General features: G+C 48.0%; 1 protein-coding gene across 1 annotated transcript; it reads right to left on the bottom strand.

Annotated features, from left to right (window-relative positions):
* Positions 1-1,749: 1,749 nt before the first annotated feature.
* C3H19orf44 (chromosome 3 C19orf44 homolog) lies at positions 1,750-19,847 on the bottom strand. Its single transcript, XM_065873780.1, has 7 exons — positions 19,083-19,847; positions 17,377-17,692; positions 13,223-13,296; positions 7,726-8,140; positions 5,927-6,022; positions 4,149-4,315; positions 1,750-1,821 (listed from the first exon to the last, which is right to left on the bottom strand). Exons 1-7 carry the CDS (start codon positions 19,845-19,847, stop codon positions 1,750-1,752), a joined length of 1,905 nt encoding a protein of 634 aa, XP_065729852.1.
* Positions 19,848-21,037: the final 1,190 nt, after the last annotated feature.

Here is a 21,037-nt window from a genome sequence, read left to right as displayed (position 1 = left end):
GCCACGCCAGTGGCTGGCCACCGGCAGTGAGGACTGTTGGACCCTTCTTGGCTTACTGGCAGTGGAAGATGGTAGGGACAGCTCGGTTCTCACACTGTCTCCATCTGTGGGGAGCAACAGAAGAGAAGGAAGACTTCGGCAGGCCTTGTGACGAGTGCCACGCTTGATGGCGCAGAAGGCCCAGGCCCCACCTGCAAACCAGCTCTAACGTAGCAGCAAGAGTCACGAGGAGATGCCCAGCCAACTCGACAATGAGCTTATTTCCCTGGATAGTGAAGCGAGAAACATAAGGCCCCTGGATAAGAATTCTTGTCATCTGCAGGAACGGCTGTCTCACATCTCCCCTCAGCCTGAGCCTCTAAAACCAGTGGGAGTGCATGGAGGAGGGGCCCTGAGGGCACACGCCAGCCCAGCCCAAGGGGCGGCCCTCCCACTCCCCCATCAGTTGTGTTGTGAGAAGGCTCAGGCCAGGCGCTGGTACTGCTCACTCTAAAAATGGAAAAACAAAACCTTTTTGATTTGCAAAGTTAAACAGGGTTTTCATTTTTACTCCAAATGGTTTAGTTTTAGAAAAAAGTACTGATCTAGGTTGATACCCAGTGAGATCATTGGAAACCTGATTCCTGAGACATACTAGCCCTTAGTTACTTAAGCTGTTTAAGTTGAGGTGGGTTTTTTTGTTTTGTTTTTTGTTTTTGTTTTTGTTTGAACATTAGCCATTTGCTGTTCCCTGCAGAAACAAAAGGTTCTGAGGAAACTTATCTGAGGCATCTCCAGGTCACATAATGATGACGCCCTTGGAGAATATGTACCCTTAGTGTCTCTACTTGTGCTTTTCACGGAGAGGAACCCGCACACCAGCACTCACGTGCAACGGCCCATTCACATCCAGAGTGTGGAGAGCGACCACCGGCCCTGCTTCCTGCTCTGTCACTTCCTTTGCCTGCCCCAAGCCGCCCCCGAAGGGAGGTGAGGCTGGAGGGAGCCGCCTCTGCCGGGAGCTGCTGAGCGACCGCCTGGGATCGGCTGCACTCAGCGTCCGCAGGCCGCTTGGTGCGGTGCCATTTATTTGTACAGAAACATTTTTGAAAAATTCTTTTCAATGAGATGCAAAATTTTCTCCAACTTTTCCACCTGATGTGATAAAATATTTGATTTTGTTCTAGATTTCCTGTAGCTGTGAATTGTTCAAACGTGTCTGATTCAGGATAAAATGTAAACGTGTTGTTAACAATTTCTTGTGGATTTTACTGTTTTGCCTTCAAATAAAGACTTTTTTTTTAAAGACCTTTTTCCTCTGTGCAGTTAAGTCAAGAAGCGTGCTCAGGCTGAGGAGGGAGGAGGTGCGTCCTGAGCGCAGACTTTGTCTGAATTGTGGAGTCGGGTCAGAAGCTCTGCCCTGGTGTCTCCTGGGAGTCCCCGGCGTGGACGCCTGGTCCTGTTTCCTCGTGGCTCCAGACAGGCTGGCATCCTCTGTCCTGCCACGAGTGGTGACAGCTCCACCTGGGGTTCCATTTCCACTGGCCTGTGGTACGTCCTCTCAGGTGCCATGCACACTGAGGAAATGGGGGCTCGGAGGGCTCAACTACTCAGCTAGAAAAGGCTGCAGCTGGGATTCCTCGCAGGTGAGTCCTGGGTGCCACCTGCCCCCACCACTGGGAATGTCCCCTGGGAACTAAGGTGTGAGCGTCACGGCTGGTTTACGGGACCAGCTCCTTAGACCCGTGAGTCTGTCTCACCTCCCGGTGTTCACAGCTCCTTCTTCACCTCCTCCAGGGCCTCCTCCATGGTCAGCGGGGTGGGCTTGTGTTGCCTGATGTACTGTGGGGCAGAGGACACACAGGGAAGCCATCACCACTGCTGCCTCAGTCTACTGAGGCTCTGGGTCCTGGAGATGGTGCCTATCCCCAGGGGCTAACAGAAAAAATGAAGGGATGCCAGGTGGCAATGGAAACAGAAGAGGAGAGGTGAACCCAGGCAGCCTCCGGGCAGGTACCCTGCACGGGGTGAGCCCTGACTGAGCCTGGAAGGGAAAAGGGACCGTGGTGAGGGTCAGGGCTACCCGGGGTGCCCTCAGAGGACAGGTTGGGGAGAGGGACTTGGGTGCCACTCTCAGGGTGTGGGCCTGGAGCAGAGAGCAGGCAGCCACACGTGGGCTGCAGGCAGGTGACATAGTCAGATCCAGTCAGATCCAGCCTGCATCCAATCAACTGATGCACATCCAACAGAGGAACAAGTTAAAAGGACCCCACTGGGGAGCAATCAGCCCAGTCCAGAATGTGGGAAACCGTCAGATAACCTATTTTCTTTTTTTCTTGGCCACACCGTGCGGCATGTGGGATCTTTGTTCCCCAACCAGGGATCGAACCCACACCCCCTGCACTGGAAGCACAGAGTCTTAACCACTGGACCGCCAGGGAAGTCCCAGGACAACCCGTTTTCTTCCAACCAGTAAACTGCAAGGAAACAAAAGAGATGGGGGAGGGGCGAAGACCTCTAGAGCAGTGGTTCTCAAAGTGGGTCCCCAATGGGCCCATGGGAGAAACGCCCACTGCTAGGCCCACCCTGCTGCCAACACAACCCCAGTGGTCAGGCCCTCAGGGGTCTGACGCTGCTCAGGGCTGAGAACCACTGCTCTAGATTAAGACATCAAATGATCTTTTTTTTTTTTGCGGTACGCGGGCCTCTCACTGTTGTGGCCTCTCCCGTTGCAGGGCACAGGCTCCGGACACGCAGGCTCAGCGGCCATGGCTCACGGGCCCAGCCGCTCCGCGGCATGTGGGACCTTCCCAGACCGGGGCACGAACCCGCATCCCCTGCATTGGCAGGTGGACTCTCAACCACTGTGCCACCAGGGAAGCCCCAAACAATCTTGATGTACCACTTTGGACACTGATGAAATAAACAGGAGAAAAAGGTACAACTTTTATGAGATGAGTGGAAATCTGAACACTGGATATCTAATGATATCAAGAAAACTTAGGGCTTCCCTGGTGGCGCAGTGGTTTAAGAGTCCGCCTGCCAATGCAGGGGACACGGGTTCGAGCCCTGGTCCAGGAAGATCCCACATGCTGCGGAGCAACTAAGCCTGTGTGCCACAACTACTGAGACTGCACTCTAGAGCCCACGAGCCACAACTACTGAAGCCCGCGCGCCTAGAGCCCATGCTCTGCAACAGGAGAAGCCACCTAATTAGAAGCCTGCACACCACTATGAAGAGTAGCCCCTGCTCGCCGCAACTAGAGAAAAGCCGACACACAGCAAGAAAGACCCAACGCAGCCAAACAAAAAAAAAAATGCTGCAGGAATTCCCTGGCTGTCCGGTGGTTAGGACTCTGCACTTTCACTGCCAAGGGCACGGGTTTGATCCCTAGTCAGGAAACTAAGATCCCACAAGCAAAACCAAAAAAAAAAGTTAATTTGGTTTTGGTATACTGGCATTGTGACTATTTTTTTAAAGTCTTTATTTTTAAGAAATATATACTGAAATATTTGTAGATAAAATGATAAAAATCACCATGCAGAACAACTCATATAGTATGATGCCATTTCTGTAAAGAAATATATATATCATGTTATTATATATAAATACTATACCTCTTCTATATATTTTATACATAGTATAAAATATGTAAGATAAAATATTGTACATGTACATCACAGTTTATACTTTACATAGGAAAAATCTAAAGACTATATATCAAGTTGGTAATAGTTATCTCTGAAATTATGGAGAACTTTATAGGCTACATATCTCCAACAAAATTTTTATACAATATTTTTTGTAATCAGACAAAAAAATAAATTTTGGAGGGAAAAATAGAGGTGAGTGTGACATCCCTTGAGCTTAGCCCTTGGGACTGAGGGGCCCTGCCTGTGGTGGCCCACGGGAACGGTAGGTAGAGGGACAGGACCCTCACCGAGGAGGTCACCTTTGGTCCGAGGTCACACAGAGCCTGGGCTGCGGCTGGCTCTCAGTGCCCCTGCCCCGCACCAGCCCTGGTCATGGCCAAAGAGAGAACAGGACTCCTTCCACGAGGACTGAAGGTGAAGGTGGCGGGGCCCCCAGCGTCCCCGCCACCCCGGGCTGAGCGTGGGAAGCCGCCTGCCCTCTCTTTCCCGGGAAGGGTCAGCTGCACCATGGTCACCTCTTTGGTTTCCTCCAGGGTGTGGTAATGGAATGAGTCCCGGTCCAGGGAGCGCAGGAGGGATGCATGCAGGTGCCGGCTGGCCTCGATGAACTGCTGTGTCAGGCTCAGTTGCTGCTTCAGCACATCGTTGAGCGCGAACACGGCCGGGCTGTACGCTGTCAGGGCTGCACCGGGTTCCGTGTCAGTCGGCAGCCCCCGGGGCCCCGTCCCCCTGGCCAGACCCGCTCCCCGCAAGGGCCCTGCAGCCCCCAACCGTGGACTGTGTCGGGATGCTCTCTGCAGGTGCTGCCACCTTCGGAAGCAGCAAAGGACTCGCCTATTCTGTGCCTCTCTCTACTCAGTAGTAAAGGAACCACTCTCTTCGCTGACTTTGTGTGGATCTCACACCCTCAGCTCAGCTCCCAGGCAGAACCGGAAGCCTCACCTCAGCATCCAACACAAGGAAAGAAGGCCAGTGACACGGCTCCCCAAACTGCAACCGCACAGTGCGAATCTAACACTCCTGAACTGTACACTTAAAAATGGGGAAGAGGGTAAATTTTACACTATGAATTTTTAAACACATAATTAAAATAATTTAAAATGCAATTAAAATATAATAATTAACTAAATAAAAGTACAATTAAAAATAACTGCAGGGCTTCCCTGGTGGCGCAGTGGTTGAGAGTCCGCCTGCCGATGCAGGGGACACGGGATCGTGGCCCGGTCCGGGAAGATCCCACATGCCGCAGAGCGGCTGGGCCGTGAGCCATGGCCGCTGAGCCTGCGCGTCCGGAGCCTGTGCTCCGCAACGGGAGAGGCCACAACAGTGAGAAGCCCGCGTACCGCAAAAAAAAAAAAAAAAAAAAAAAAAAAAAAAAAAAAAAAAATAACTGCAACTGGGGCTTCCCTGGTGGCGCAGTGGTTAAGAATCCACCTGCCAATGCAGGGGACACGGGTTCGAGCCCTGGTCCGGGAAGATCCCACATGCCGTGGAGCAACAAAGCCCGTGCGCCACAACTACTGAGCCTGCGCTCTAGAGCCCGCAAGCCACAACTACTGAGCCCGCGCGCCACAACTACTGAAGCCAGCGCGCCTAGAGCCCGTGCTCCGCAACAAGAGAAGCCACCGCAATGAGAAGCCCGCGCACCGCGACAAAGAGTATCCCCCGCTCAGCAACGAAGACCCACTGCAGCCAAAAAATAAAATTAAAAAAATTTTTAACTGTTAAAAATGATCATTAATAAAACTAAACAGTAATGTGGAAAAATTGTTGAGTGAGGTTAATATTGTGTCTAAAAACAGGAGATTTTTTTAAGGATATAAATATTTCACATATTACAACCAATATATTTTAATATCTTCATCATCTAAAAATGTTAAGAAAATGGAAATGGGGGGAAAAAAGCAGGTTCTAGACGGATCCTTGCTTGTGTCATGCGAGTCATCAGCAGCCCCGCGGGACCTGACACAGACTGGGTTTCCCAAGGTGGCTGCTGGGCGTCTTCCTATTGCCCGAGGCTGGGCTGGGCCTCCCCAGGGCCCCACGACTCTCCCACACTCAGCAAGGAGGCAAGTGTCACGTCCACAGGGCTGGGCCGCTCAGTACTGGCTGAGTGTCTTCCAGAGGAAAACACCTGTGGATTCTGGACAGAAAGGCTCTGAGGGGAACACACAAAATAAAGATGGCCCTGTGGGGGTGGAAGGCTCATAGGTATGTTCCTGGTAGCCTTCCTGTTCTGTCCAACATCGGTGTCCTCGACCTAAGGGACCCACAAGGTGAGCTGGGCTGTTACCTTCTATGGCGTCCGCACTGATGACGTGGCTGGCGATGGGCGAGGGGTCCACATAGGCACCTCCCAGGGCTGGTCCGATGGCCGCTACGCCGGCCGCTGTCCCAAGGACAAAGGGGGAGAGGTGAGTGGGCAGGATTCAGAGCAATGACTTTCTCATCAACAGGTGTGAGGCTGAAATAAGCTACATGAATCTGTCCTTTTCTCTTTCTGAATGTGATGGCCACCCTCCTTGCTTTTTTAACCGTTACCCCTTTTAAAAATTTCCCAAACCTGCCTCCATCTTTCTGGTAGGTTCTCCCTGTTCAATATACAAGTCAGGTGTGCTGGCTGAAGTGGTCACCACAGCTCAGCACGGCTGACAACTGTGGCATCGTGCCCTCCCCTGGCTCTGCCCTCCTTCCACAGCTATTTGAGGGCTTCGGAATGTTCCCTGGATTCTAACTGGCTGGCTGATTTATGGTGCCTTTTTCCCCCCTCCTTTCAAAGTCAGGCCGCGTCTAGGAAATCAGCACCACCAATGTTTTATGAAAGCATCTCTTTATTTTTTATTTTTCACTTTTTTTTAAAAAACATCTTTATTGGAGTATAATTGCTTCACAATGGTGTGTTAGTTTCTGCTGTATAACAAAGTGAATCAGCTATACATATACATATATCCCCATATCCCCTCCCTCTTGTGTCTCCCTCCCACCCTCCCTATCCCACCCCTCTAGGTGGTCACAAAGCACCGAGCTGATCTCTCTGTGCTATGCGGCTGCTTCCCACTAGCTATCTATTTTACGTTTGGTAGTGTATATATGTCCATGCCACACTCTCACTTCGTCCCAGCTTGCCCTTCCCCCCACCCCATGTCCATCTCTTTAAATTGCAAAAAAAGAAACAAAAATGGGCACATTTGCTGTCCACAGGCTAGGCTGTCAGAAAGGCAGCAGGAGGACCTGGAGAGGGACACAGAACCAGGGTTTAAAATCCCCTTGAACACCTTCTAGTGATCTGAGTTGGCTCGTCTGACTGACCTTCCTCCCTGAGAAACAGAACAGTCACGCCCCCAGCCAGGTGTGAGGTCCCAGCGGATGTATGACTAAGCCCCCAAATCCAAATGAACAGACAAAGGGAGAACCGCACCCCAGCGCACAGTCTGGAAACAAGTTCTGTCCGTATTGCGGGTGTTGTCTAGACAAGAAAAGGGAGCAGGAGACTCGCTAAAAGAAAGCAACCTTTCCATCCGCAAGGGCCAAGACCAATGCTGGGGACACGAGAAAAGATGAGCAGTGCCTGCTGCACCCCTGAAGAGAATCCACCGACAAACGCAGCGAGTTCAGACAACCAGCCAGCTGGGCAACACAGCAGCCCTTGGAGCCCCCATGCTGGGGCCCCACAAAGTGCCTGAGGACATGCTGTCCCAGAAGGCGGTTCCTGTCACCCTGGGTAACACTGACATTTGGGGCGGGGTCACTCTCTGGCCAGGCCATCCTGGCCACTGCAGGATGTTGAGCAGCACCCCTGGCCTCCACCCACAGACTTCCCGTCACCCAGACCTTGCCGATGTCTGTCCCCTGGGGCCAGGATCAACCCAGCTGAGAACCACTGCCTTAGTCTTTGGTTTGAAACCTTTCAGTGTTTTAGAGCTTGGAAGACAGTGGGGAGTACCCAAGGAGCCCCCTCTTCTGTGGGAGAGGAAACAGGGTGCTGAGGTCCCCCCAGCTGACTAATGACGACAACCCAGACCTCCTGGCCCCAGGGCTCCTGCCTGTCGCTGACTCTGGCCTGCCCCTCCCTCCTCCAACCAACATGCTTACCCTTAGCCCACTGGTAGGTGAAGGCAGGATCGAGGGTCTGCACAGCCATCTCCTTCACCATGACTCTTGTAACACCCCTGGCCCACTTTTTCCGAGACTTGGGAGTTGGTGGAGGAAGGTCTGTCTTCAGGCTTGCAGAAAATTCAGACCAAGTCGCCAGCGTCCTGTCAGGAGACTCCTCAGAATGGGGCATCGACTCAGATGCTGTTGGACTGGGGGATTTTTCAAAATCATCCGAATAAGCCGAGCTCACTGTGCTGGCCGTAGGTTCCTGAGACTTTGACCCCAGGCTAGAAGTGCCCTTGGGTCCAGGGGACAAGACAGACCGCTGGCTCAGGCACTCAGAAATCTTGCTTCCAGAGGGGGGGGCCCCAGCCCAGGGGCTTTTGCTGGATGCCTTTTCCCCCTGACCTTTCTAAAACAAAGGATGGCAGAGGTCACTGGAAAGTGTTTTCGAATGAACAAGCTCAGAATACAACTGCGTTAGGATAAGGACACCCCAAGGGCCCAGGAGGTGAGGGTCCACGCTGTCCTTCCTAGATTTAGGCAGGCTGAGTATCGTGAGCTGAACTCTTTTTTTTTTTTTAACATCTTTACAACGTTGTGCTAGTTTCTGCTGTATAACAAAGTGAATCAGCTATATGTATACATTTATCCCCATATCCCCTCCCTCATGCATCTCCTTCCCACCCTCCCTATCCCACCCCTTTAGGTGGTCACAAAGCACCGAGCTGATCTCCCTGTGCTATGCAGCTGTTCCCACTAGGGATAAATGTAAAATAAATGTAATATCTATTTTAATTTTGCTGGTGTATACGTCAAAGTTACTCTCAGCTGACCCTTCCCCCTCCCCGTGTCCTCAAGTCCATTCTCTACGTCTGCATCTTTATTCCTGTCCTGCCCCTAGGTTCATCAAAACGTTTTTTTTTAAGATTCCATATGTATGTGTTAGCATATGGTATTTGTTTTTCTTTCTGACTTACTTCACTCTGTAGGACAGACTCTACATCCACCCACCTCACTACAAATGACAATTTCATTTCTTTTTATGGCTGAGTAATATTCCATTGTATATATGTGCCACATCTTCTTTATCCATTCATCTGTCAATGGACGCTTCCATGTCCTGGCTATTGAAAAGACTGCTGCAATGAACATTGTGTACGTGGCTCTTTTTGAATTATGGTTTTCTCAGGGTATATGCCCAGTAGTGGGATTGCTGGGTCATACGGTAGTTCTATTTTTAGTTTCTTAGGGAACCGCCATACTGTTCTCCACAGTGGCTGTATCAATTTACATTCCCACCAACAGTTCAAGAGGGCTCCCTTTTCTCCACACCCTCTCCAGCATTTATTGTTTGTAGATTTTTTGATCATGGCCATTCTGACTGGTGTGAGGTGATACCTCATTGTAGTTTTGATTTGCATTTCTCTAATGATTAGCGATGTTGGGCATCATTTCATGTGTTTGTTGGCAATCTGTGTATCTTCTTTGGAGAAATGTCTGTTTAGGTCTTCTGCCCATTTTTGGATTGGGTTGTTTGTTTTTTTGATATTGAGCTGCATGAGCTGCTTGTATATTTTGGAGATTAACCCTTGGTCAGTTGCTTCGTTTGCAAATATTTTCTCCCATTCTGAGGGTTTTCTTTTCGTCTTGTTTATGGTTCCCTTTGCTGTGCAAAAGTCTTTAAGTTTCATTAGGTCCCATTTGTTTATTTTTGTTTTTATTTCCATTTATCTAGGAGGTCGGTCAAAATGGATCTTGCTGTGATTTATGTCATAGGGTGTTCTGTGTATGTTTTCCTTTAAGAGTTTTATAGTGTCTGGCCTTACATTTAGGTCTTTAATCCATTGTGAGTTCATTTTTGTGTATGGTGTTAAGAAGTGTTCTAATTTCATTCTTTTATGTGTAGCTGTCCAGTTTTCCCAATACCACTTATTGAAAAGGCTGTCTTTTCTCCATTGTATATTCTTGCCTCCTTTATCAAAGATAAGGTGACCATATGTGCGTGGGCTTATCTCTGGGCTGCCTGTTCCATTGATCTATATTCTGTTTTTGTGCTAATACCATACTGTCTTGATGACTGTAGCTTTGTAGTATAGTCTGAAGTCAGGGAGCCTGATTCTCCAGCTCCATTTCTCTTTCTCAAGATTGCTTTGGCTTTTCGGGGTCTTTGTGTTTCCATACAAATTGTGAAATTTTTTGTTCTAGTTCTGTGAAAAATGCCATTGGTAGTTTGATAGGGATTGCACTGAATCTGCAGATTGCTTTGGGTAGTAGAGTCATTTTCACAATGTTGATTCTTCCAATCCAAGAACATGGTATATCTCTCCATCTGTTTGTATCAACTTTAATTCTTTCATCAGTGTCTTATAGTTTTCTGCATACAGGTCTTTTGTCTCCTTAGGTAGGTTTATTCCTAGGTATTTTATTCTTTTTGTTGCAATGGTAAATGGGAGTGTTTCCTTAATTTCTCTTTCATCATCATTTTTCATCATTAGTGTACAGGAATGCAAGATATTTCTGTACATTAATTTTGTATCCTGCCACTCTATCAAGTTCATTGATTAGCTCTAGTAGTTTTCTGGTGGCATCTTGAAGATTCTCTATGTAACGTCTGCAACCAGTGACAGCTTTACTTCTTCTTTTCTGATTTGGATTCCTTTTATTTCTTTTTCTTCTCTGATTGCTGTGGCTAAAACTTTCAAAACTATGTTGAATAATAATGGTGAGAGTGGGCAACCTTGTCTTCTTCCTGATCTTAGAGGAAATGGTTTCAGTTTTTCACCATTGAGAATGTTGGCTGTGGGTTTGTCATATATGGCCTATATTATGTTGAGGTAGGTTCCATCTATGCCTACTTTCTGGAGAGTTTTTTATCATAAATGGGTGTTGAATTTTGTCAAAAGCTTTTTATGCATCTACTGAGATTATCATATGGTTTTTATCCTTCAATTTGTTAATATGGTGTATCACATTGATTGATTTGCATATATTGAAGAATCCTTGCATTCCTGAGACAAACACCACTTGATTGTGGTGTATGACCCTTTTAATGTGTTGTTGGATTCTGTTTGCCAGTATTTTGTTGAGGATTTTTGCATCTATGTTCATCAGTGATATTGGCCTGTAGTTTTCTTTTTTTGTGACAACTTTGTCTGGGTTTGGTATCAGGGAGATGGTGGCCTCGTAGAATGAGTTTGGAAGTGTTCCTCCCTCTGCTATATTTTGGAAGAGTTTGAGAAGAATAGGTGTTAGCTCTTCTCTAAATGTTTGATAGAATTCACCTGTGAAGCCATCTGGTCCTGGGCTTTTGTTTGTTGGAAGATTTTTTTTCTTTTTTTTTTTTTTTTGCGGTACGCAGGCCTCTCACTGTTGCGGCCTCTCCCATTACGGAGCACAGGCTCCAGACACTCAGGCTCAGCGGCCATGGCTCACGGGCCCAGCCACTCCACGGCATGTGGGATCTTCCCGGACCAGGGCACGAACCCGTGTCCCCTGAATCAGCAGGTGGACTCTCAACTACTGCGCCACCAGGGAAGCCCTGTTGGAAGATTTTTAATCACAGTCTCAATTTCAGTGCTTGTGATTGATCTGTTTATATTTTCTATTTCTTCCTGGTTCAGTCTCGGAAGGTGGTACTTTTCTAAGAATTTGTCCATTTCTTCCAGGTTGTCCATTTTATTGGCATATAGTTGCTTGTAGTGATCTCTCATGATCCTTTGTATTTCTGCAGTGTCAGTTGTTACTTCTCCTTTTTCATTTCTAATTCTGTTGATTTGAGTCTTCTCCTTTTTTCCTGATCAGTCTGGCTAACGGTTTATCAATTTTATCTTCTCAAAGAACGAGCTTTTCGTTTTATTGATCTTTGCTATCGTTTCCTTCATTTCTTTTTCATTTATTTCTGATCTGATCTGTATGATTTCTTTCCTTCTGCTAACTTTGGGGGATTTTTGTTCTTCTTTCTCTAATTGCTTTAGATGTAAGGCTAGGTTGTTTATTTGAGATATTTCTTGTTTCCTGAGGTAGGATTGTACTGCTATAAACTTCCTGCTTAGAACTGCTTTTTATGCATCCCATGTTTTGCGTCATCGTGTCATTTATTTCTAGGTATTTTTTTATTTCCTCTTTGATTTCTTCAGTGATCTATTGGTTATTTAACGTGTTGTTTAGCCTCCATGTGTTTGTATTTTTTACAGTTTTTTTCTTGTAATTGATATCTAGTCTCAATGCGTTGTGGTCGGAAAAGATACTTGACATGATTGCAATTTTCTTAAATTTACCAAGGTTTGATTTGTGACCCAAGATATGGTCTATCCTGGAGAATGTTCCATAAGCACTTGAGAAGAAAGCGTATTCTGTTGTTTTTGGGTGGAATGTCCTATAAATATCAGTTAAGTCCATGTGTCATTTAAAGCTTGTGTTTCCTTATTTATTTTCATTTTGGATGATCTGTCCATTGGTGAAAGTGGGGTGTTAAAGTCCCCTACTATGATTGTGTTACTGTCGATTTCCCTTTTTATGGCTGTTAGCATTTGCCTTATGTACTGAGGTGCTCCTATGTTGGGCGCATAAATATTTATCACTGTTATATCTTCTTCTTGGATTGATCCCTTGATCATTATGTAGTGTCCTTCTTTGTCTCTTCTAATAGTCTTTATTTGAAAGTCACTTTTGTCTGATATGAGAATTGCTACTCCAACTTTCTTTTGATTTCCAGTTGCATGGAATATCTTTTTCCATCCCCTCACTTTCAGTCTATATGTGTCCCTAGGTCCGAAGCGGGTCTCTTGTAGACAGCATATATATGAGTCTTGTTTTTGTATCCATTCAGCCAGTCTATGTCTTTTGGTTGGAGCATTTAATCCATTTACGTTTAAGGTAATTTCGATATGTATGTTCCTATTACCATTTTCTTAATTGTTCTGGGTTTGTTTTTGTAGGTCTTTTCCTCCTCTTGTGTATCCGTGAGCAGAACTCTTGAAACCCTTCAGCACGAGGCTGCTGCACTTAGCACTGATGTTGTGAGCATGTGTAGCTGGCACGTGGGTGAAATCTGTTAAAATGTCATTATTATGTATTATCAAAACATGCGTTGATAATGAGGTGGTTACTAATATGGAAAGAATCACCACGGGGTGATGCAACAAGTACAGGTTAGTTGTGGGGAAGTTGAAGTGGGATCTGCTTTAATCTTCTGATATATTAAGTAGCTCTATCCTGTTATTACCTAAATCAGGGTCTCTACCCATGGCACGCTGACATTTGAGACACGAACATTCTTTGCAGTGGGGGCCATCCTATGCATTGTGGGACACTGGCACAGGACATCCCTGACCACTACCCACTGAATGCCAGTAGCACCCTGCACCCCAGTCATGACCACAGTGTTGCCAGACATTGCCAAGTGTCCCCTAGGGGAGCAATCGCCCCCAGGTGAGAACCACTGACCTAAATGAGGCATAACGGTTAGGAAAAATCAGTTTTTTGTACTTACTTTCTGTTCCAAGTCTGATTTCTCACTGACAGCTGGAGCCAGATCATCAAGGGATAAAATGTTTATTCTCAAATCTGTAATCAAAAATGTAACATGCCAATATTTACTCCACATGCATTTACCATCCTGTTGTAGGCACCGGGCTAAGTGCTAGGGATGGGAAGAGCAGAAGGCGTGCAGTCCCTGTCCTCAGAAAGTGAGCCCAGGGATCCAAGCGCTTTTTCTCTAAAGGGCTAGGTCATAAATACTTTTGGCTTTTCGGGCTAGTCTGTCTCTGTCACCATTGCTCAGCTCTGCCCTCATGATTCGAAAGCCGCCACAGACCATGTGTAAACAAATGGGTATGGCTGTGTCCCAGTAAAACTTTATTTATAGGGACTTCCCCCATCGTTCTGCAGTTAAGACTCCGGCCTTCCAAAGCAGGGGATGCGGGTTCAATCCCTGGTCGGGAAACTGAGATCCCACATGCCACGCAGCGCGGCCAAAAAAAAAAAAAAAAAAAAACTTTATTCATAAAAACAGATGACTGGGCTTCCCTGGTGGCGCACTGGTTAAGAATCTGCCTGCCAGTGCAGGGGACATGGGTTCGAACCCTGGTCCAGGAAGATCTCAAATGCCACAGAGCAACTAAGCCCACGAGCCACAACTACTGAAGCCCATGTGCCCTAGAGCCTGTGCTCTGCAACAAGAGAAGTCACCCCAATGAGAAGCCCATGCTCCGCAACGAAGAGTAGCCCCCGCTCGTTGTAACTAGAAGAAAGCCCGCACACAGCAATGAAGACCGAATGCAGCCAAAAATAAATAAATAAAACATTAAAAAAATTTTTTTTAAATAAAAGAAGAGCCAAGTATTGTGAACATGTGTGCAGGGGCCCTGGAGGTCTGAGAGGAGGGAGTTATAACCTCAAGGGGGTTGGAGACTTGGCTGGGGAAGGAGGAGCTGACACCAGGTCTGGCCACAGGATCTGTGGGACCCAGTGCAAAGAAAAAAAAAAAAAAAAACAGACGATGGGGAAATTTCCAGTTGTTAGGACTCTGCGTTTTCACTGCCAAGGGCCCGGGTTCAATCCCTGGTTGGGGAACTAAGGAACTAAGATCCCACAGGACGTGCAGTGAGGCCAAAAGAACAAAGCAAAACAAAGAAACAAAACACAGACCACAGACCTCTCAGCCTCTGGCCTAGACAGAGGAGACAATCACGATGCAAGGAAGGACACCCAGTGACACATGTGCTTGAGGTAGGAGAGGGGGACTGGCACCTCGTCCTAAGTTCTCATTTAAAGCAAGTTAAGGACACCTAACTGTGGTGCCAGCTGGCCAGTCACCAGCGCCCAAATGCCTTGTGTGCAGGTTACTCAGGAGGAGGAAGGCTCTGCGCAGTTCGGGTGTCCCAGCGGGTTTCTGCCCCATCAGTATGTGAGCCCACTCCTCCCCAGGACGGGGTATGCCAACCGGCTGCCAGTATTCACAGGGACTCCATCACGTGGCTCATTTCAGGCCCGAGACACAAAGGCTGTGTGGTGTGCGTGTGTGTGTGTGTGCGTGTGCACACAACTGGAGATGGGAAGGGCACGGGGGGTGGGGGGGTCCACCCTGCGGGGCCTCAAAACTCAAGCAGGTACATGATCCAATCATGGCTGAGTTGAACAGACACTTCTGAAGGGGGCCTAAGGTGTCTAGAGGCTTCCACGGAGGGCACATGCTAGGTTGGAGGGGTGAGTCTCCCTGAGGGGGCAGGATGAGACCCCCAATTCTAAGAACAGGCAGGGGACAGTTAGCAGGAGCAGACGGGAGCAGGGCCCTCCCACAGGTGGCACAGCGCTGGGGATGAGCAGGAGATGGAAGACTGAGCCGTCTACTCTCTTTGGAAAGGTCACCTGAGTGCAGCCCTCTGGCAGCCTAAGACCCAGATCAAACAAAGCCCAGCTCATCACTCTAGTGTGAGGGTCTCGCCCCCGCCTCCAAGCTCCTCTAACACTGCCAGTTACCACAATGCACGTGACACGTAAGTCCAGAGATACGTTCATGGACAAAGCCTCTGAACTAAGCCATCCCAGCAGCCTCGGGCCAAGGCACTGCAGGAGACTGTGGATGAGCTCTCTGGAACAGTGTTGTCATTGGCTGAGGAATGACGTTATTGTCACATCAGCCAACCCAGACACGCACACACTTACTGAGCAGGAGGCCCCACTGAGGCACTCCACAGGCACCAGCTCACTGACACAGCTCTGCCCCACGTTACAGATGTGGAGACCATGGCACAGAGAGCCTGACACTGCACGGCCAGAAAGAGGTGGAGCAAGGATGTCCATCTCAGGTATGCTGGACCCCAAACTCAGACTTGTACTCACCACTCCCTGCTACGTGCCTCCCTTGAGGCTGCATCAGAATGAGGGAAGGTGGGGGTCTGGACACCGAGGGGGCCCTCCAGGCCAGCAGCGAGGGCTGAGGGGCAGCCTGGATGGGCAGCCCAGGAGGGCAGGAACCTGGGTCTGGCACCTGCCCCACCAGCTACACCCACCTTCTCACCCACACCTGCCAGGTTGGCGTGGACACACACTCACCAGCCCCTTGGGCCCCAAGATACGAGACCGTATCAGTGAGGTGCCAAATGGCATCCGGCCGATGGTGGCCCCTGAGGGGGCTCAAAGGGATTTCCTCACATCCATGAGCCTGTTTTGCTGCCTTCTCCAACCCTCACAAGGGTGCATGGCAGGGACTCTTGCTGGCCGTGCTTCTCCTCCCCGCCCCCTATGTGGTGGTACCTTGGCATCTTGAATATTTTGACCTGCAGGAATCTGAGACACAGCAGGGGCTGCAAGGACTCCCTGACCTTCTCCCCTGAATCAGGTCGTAAGGCCCTCAGGTAAGAAGATGTGCCTTCCCTCTACCTGGAGGAAAGGAGCATCCTTATGTCCAAGATGGGGGAACACTGAGCAACCCCAACTACATCTCCCCTCATCTACTACCCTTGGCTCATATCCATCTATCACATTCTCCCACAACTATTCTCCCATCAAACCTAGCAGAAGGCGCGACCGTTTCTTCAGGTTTCCATTTCCTTATGAAGGCTCCTGTGTCACATAAAACGTACATTAAATATTTATTTAATATCTGAATGCTCTTCTCCTGTTAACCTGCCTTTGGTCACAGAGCCCCAGCCGAGAACCCAGAAGGACACAAGGAAAAAGCTATTTTTCCTCCCCTACAACTGATTCACAGGCTACGGATCACCCTGGCACTTGGGGTCAGGGGAGAGTTGGCTTGTTTGTCATCCTGTTCCTGACACCATGATGCCTGGCACGTGCTGGCACACAGCAGGTACTCGAGACACAGTTATTGAACTCGGATTTGACGATCAGGCACCAGATGGGAGAAATCAATGTTGGCTGCACATCTTTTTTCTTTCTGCTCTTTCTTAAATACATACAATGTTAAAATAAAAATCACGTTCAATGATGGTGAAATAATAAAAATGTTTATGAGGGACTTCCCTGGTGGCACAGTGGTTAGGAATCCACCTGCCAATGCAGGGGACACGGGTTCGAGCCCTGGTCTGGGAAGATCCCACATGCCGTGGAGCAACTAAGCCCGTGCGCCACAACTACTGAACCTGTGCTCTAGAGCTCGCGAGCCACAACTACTGAAGCCCGCGTGCCTAGAGCCTGTGCTCTGCAACAAGAGAAGCCACCACAATGAGAAGCCCACGCACCACAATGAAGAGTAGTCCCTGCTCGCCGCAACTAGAGAAAGCCTGTGCGCAGCAACGAAGACCCAATGCAGCCAAAAATAAATAAACTTATAAAAAGAAAAGTTTGTGACTGGTTAGAGATTGGTTTCTTTTTCTGAAGTTAAAAAGGAAAGGAAGCAAATTTCTCTTTTACAACAAGGAAAACTGCATTGCTGTCCTCTTGCACGAGGCTCTAGAAGGATTTCTGTTTTTGCTGTCATTGGGTAGGGTTACTAGAAGAAGGCTTTAAAGACAGCACAAAAAAATCTGACATAGCCCCTCAACTAGGAAAGAAGGTCAGGAAGCCAAGGGTGTGACTCGCACCCCTCATGACAATACCCTGTGACCACCACACCAGGGATCCTAGAGGCGGTCTTGCCCTTCCTGCCCCAGGGTGACAACTCTGCGCAGGGATGAGGGTTACCATTTAGACTTTCATCGGCGGCTTCTGAGGGAGACTCATCCTGAGGCCCAGCCTCACTCCTTCTCGGGGAGGACGAGAGCTTGCCATCCCCCACTGTCGAGGGCACGGACTTCGGAAAGGCGCTGGGGATGGAAAGTGACGCCGTGTGGGAGGCTGTGTCCTCTGAAATGGGAATCTGTGGGGAGCGAGTTCTCGAGCCAGCACTGCGAAGGGTCCCATCTGCTGACCGTGAGGTTGGCAGACGTGATGTCGGAAATGGCTTTGAGCTGGAAAGATCCTTCCTGGGCAGCGAAAGGACTCTCAGTTGATTTGGGATCTGATCCTACTTTGGTGGAAACAAAAGAAGGGAAATTACCAAACACACGCTACATAAGTCCTTATCATCGGACATCATGGCTGGTGGAGAGCATGAGTCCTTGGTGATCAAATCATTATCCCTCTCTGCCCCTTTCTTTCCCTTCCCCTCATCTCTGGAAGTCAAGGTACAACATTTAGACAAGATAATACTGGGAATAGACATACTCCACAAATAATCAGAAAAATTCACTTTGCTTTCAAATACATATTGTTAATTACACATTTTCTAAACTAAGGCCCCTGAGAACATGGATCTTCAACAGAGTCAAAATCAATATGCAGATTTTTCCCCTTAAAATGCAGCCTTCCCATCACCAACTAGGATGGCTATAACCAAAATAAATAAATAAATAACAAAAAATAACAAGTGTTGGTGAGGATGTGGAGAAATTGGAACCCATACACTGCTGGTGGGAATGTAAAACGGTGCAGTCACTGTGGGAAACAGTTTCTCTGTTCCTCGATAAGTTACACACAGAATTACTACAAGACCCAAGAGTTCGACTCCTAGGTATAAAACCAAAGAATTGAAAACAGGGACTCAAACAGATACTTGTACACTATTCACAATCGCCAAAAGGCGGAAACAACCCAAATGTCCATCAATGGACAAATGGATAAATAAAATGTGGTCCATCCACACAATGGAATATTACTCAGCCATAGAAACGAATGAAGCACTGACACATGCTACAATGTGAGTGAACCTCGTAAACATCATGCTAAGGGAAAGAAACCAGACACAAAAGGCCACAGGTTGTATGATTCCATTACATGAGATGTCTAGAACAGGCAAACCCACAGTGACACAAAGCAGATTAGTGGTTGTTAGGGTCTGGGGGAGGGGGAAACAGGGAGGGATTACTGGGTAAGGGTCTCCTTTTGGCATGATGAAAACGTTTTGGAACTAGACAGAGGTGGTGGTTATACAACATCGTGAATGCACTTAATGCCACTGAACTGTTCATTGGCATTGAACAGTTGGAAGATGGAAATGCAGCCTTCCCAAGTTAGTGATTCCTGTGTGGTACAGCCAACAAATAGGCATGGATCACCAATGGCAGTGATCACAGCTGGTGTTGGATCAGTCATACAAAGTGCTGTCCTGGGGTGTATACAGTTACGAGGCTCCACATAGTGCAAAACTGCCTGACGTGTCCCAAATCCTGTCCCTTACAGAGCAGACCAGCAATGGGTACCCGTGATTGGCTGAAACCCAACCTCTCCTCATCAAACACTTTCTGAAGTGTTTACGGGTGATGGCTCTCTTCAAAAGTCTCTAGTGCTATGACAGAAAGGTACACATGCAAAGTACATACAAGTACAAGATAAATACATGCAAACCTTACCGAGACTAGTTTTGTTTGTTCTTTCTCACTGACTTTGGTGCTGGTGAAACCCTGATTTGTGGATGCTTGTTTTTCGCTAGAAGATTCCATCAAGCTTCCCAGCAACTCTTTCATTTCCTCTTCATCACTGTCTGGAGAATCCAGTCTTCTAGGAGGTTTTTTCTCTTTGGGTGTTTGAAGATCCCTCTCTTTCCCAACATGTGCTTCAGGGGATATCTTTTCCACAGGTGCTTCTCTCTTCTTTAGAAACCTACTGACCTTCCCACTCGGCATGTCACTCTCAGGGACAGGAATTTCAAGGGCCTGTTTCTGGGAGGTTTTGTCTGTGTTCTGTGAAGAAAGGTCAACCGTCCTGCTAGGGGGATTTTCGTCTGCTCTGCTAGGAAGCCAGTCCTCAGAGGTCTTCAGGTCAGATTCCACGTCAGAAAAATCCATCTGCACCTTCCGGTTCCTGATCTTGGTTTCTATCTGGGCCAGCTTTGTGAGTGCAGCGTTGGCCCTGACCTTCGAGGCAGTGGTCGAAGCTCTACCTGAAGAGAGCCAGGGCCCACTCCCCAGGAAAGCATTCTCTTTCGGGAATAAGTGTTTTCCATCCATAGTCTGGTTTCTTTTTAGAAATCTGCTTGGACCGGGCGCTATTCTGGTAAGACTTCTACTGATTTCCAAGTTCTGGATTTCTTCCATCTTTGAATCTTCTAAGGAAATATCACTGAAGTCACCAAAGATATCACGCACAGTACGGCTGGTTTTTCTTATTGAAGCCATTCTAGGGAGTAAAGAAAGAAAACTTACAGTAAGAATACCTGATGTTCAGACTGCACATTCAAATCTCTCAACGCTTCCCACCACCTGGGAGAGGCCACATCCCCCTTTGCCATCTGGCCAGAGCCTCCCCTTCAAGCCCTATGATGGCAACGAAAATAATAAGACACCTGGTACGTTATCATTGAACTATGCCGTTCAAGGCCAGGTCTTAAGTGAGACACGTTACATATTAAAGACAAGAGCCAGTGCTTCTCAGGCCCAGCAGTATGCCTAGCACTGCTCAGAGCTACAGTATCTCATTTAATCCTCACTCGACACTGAGAGTTGGTCGTTGTCATGCCTCTTCCATAGAGAAAAGGAAGGAAATGAAGGCCTCCACAGGTTAGGTCACCTGGCCAGCGAGTAACAGAGCCAAATTCAAAGCTCAGGCCAATTCCAAAGGTCCCACTCGCCCCTACAGTGCTTCACTGCCTCTCCAGTTACCCCACCTCTACTCCGAGTGAGTCCTATTACCCAGTTACACCCCAAGTCTGGTCTCCTCCTTTACCCAAGTGTCCTCAGTTCTCTCAAAAAGAGCTGCTGAAACACAATCTGTATATTTAATGAGCTCCCCAGAAATCTTATTTTACTTACAGTGTGAGAACTACTGCCCTGGGAGCAGGGATGGGGGCTATGGACAGACACAGACCCCCCACCAAAGGTCGGCCATGTGTTGTATGTGTGTGCTGGCGTACAGTTTTCTGGGAAAAAGGGCCGGCGTTTTCATCATATTCTCAGAGTTCCCATGTGCCCCTGAAGGAATATGAACAATTCACTCCAAGATTTACCAAGGTTTCAAAAGATTTTAAACACTTAAAAAAATGGAAAAATATGGCATGGGTGTGTGTTTGCTGCAGGCCCTTTAGTGAGGAACCTGGCAACAGCAATGAAAATGTGAAATGCACAGACCCTGTGACACCACAATTCCACGTCTGGGAATTTCCCTACAATGCCCATAGAGATGTATGTTCAAGGGATGTCTTGGCAGCATTGTTTGTACTCATCAGAATCGTGATCCCATCCATACAGGCTCAATGAAGTCCAGATGACCACAGGCAGACAATGGAATACTATGCAGCTGTTAAAAGGAATGGGGGAAGACCTGTGTGCATAATAATGTCTCCAGCATAATGATCTGTGAGGCAGAAAAG

Source organism: Phocoena phocoena, chromosome 3 (assembly GCF_963924675.1).
Source record: "Phocoena phocoena chromosome 3, mPhoPho1.1, whole genome shotgun sequence".
Lineage (NCBI taxonomy): Eukaryota > Metazoa > Chordata > Mammalia > Artiodactyla > Phocoenidae > Phocoena > Phocoena phocoena.
The sequence above is the reverse complement of the archived record's forward strand: the minus strand, read 5'-3'. Positions and strand labels throughout refer to the sequence as shown.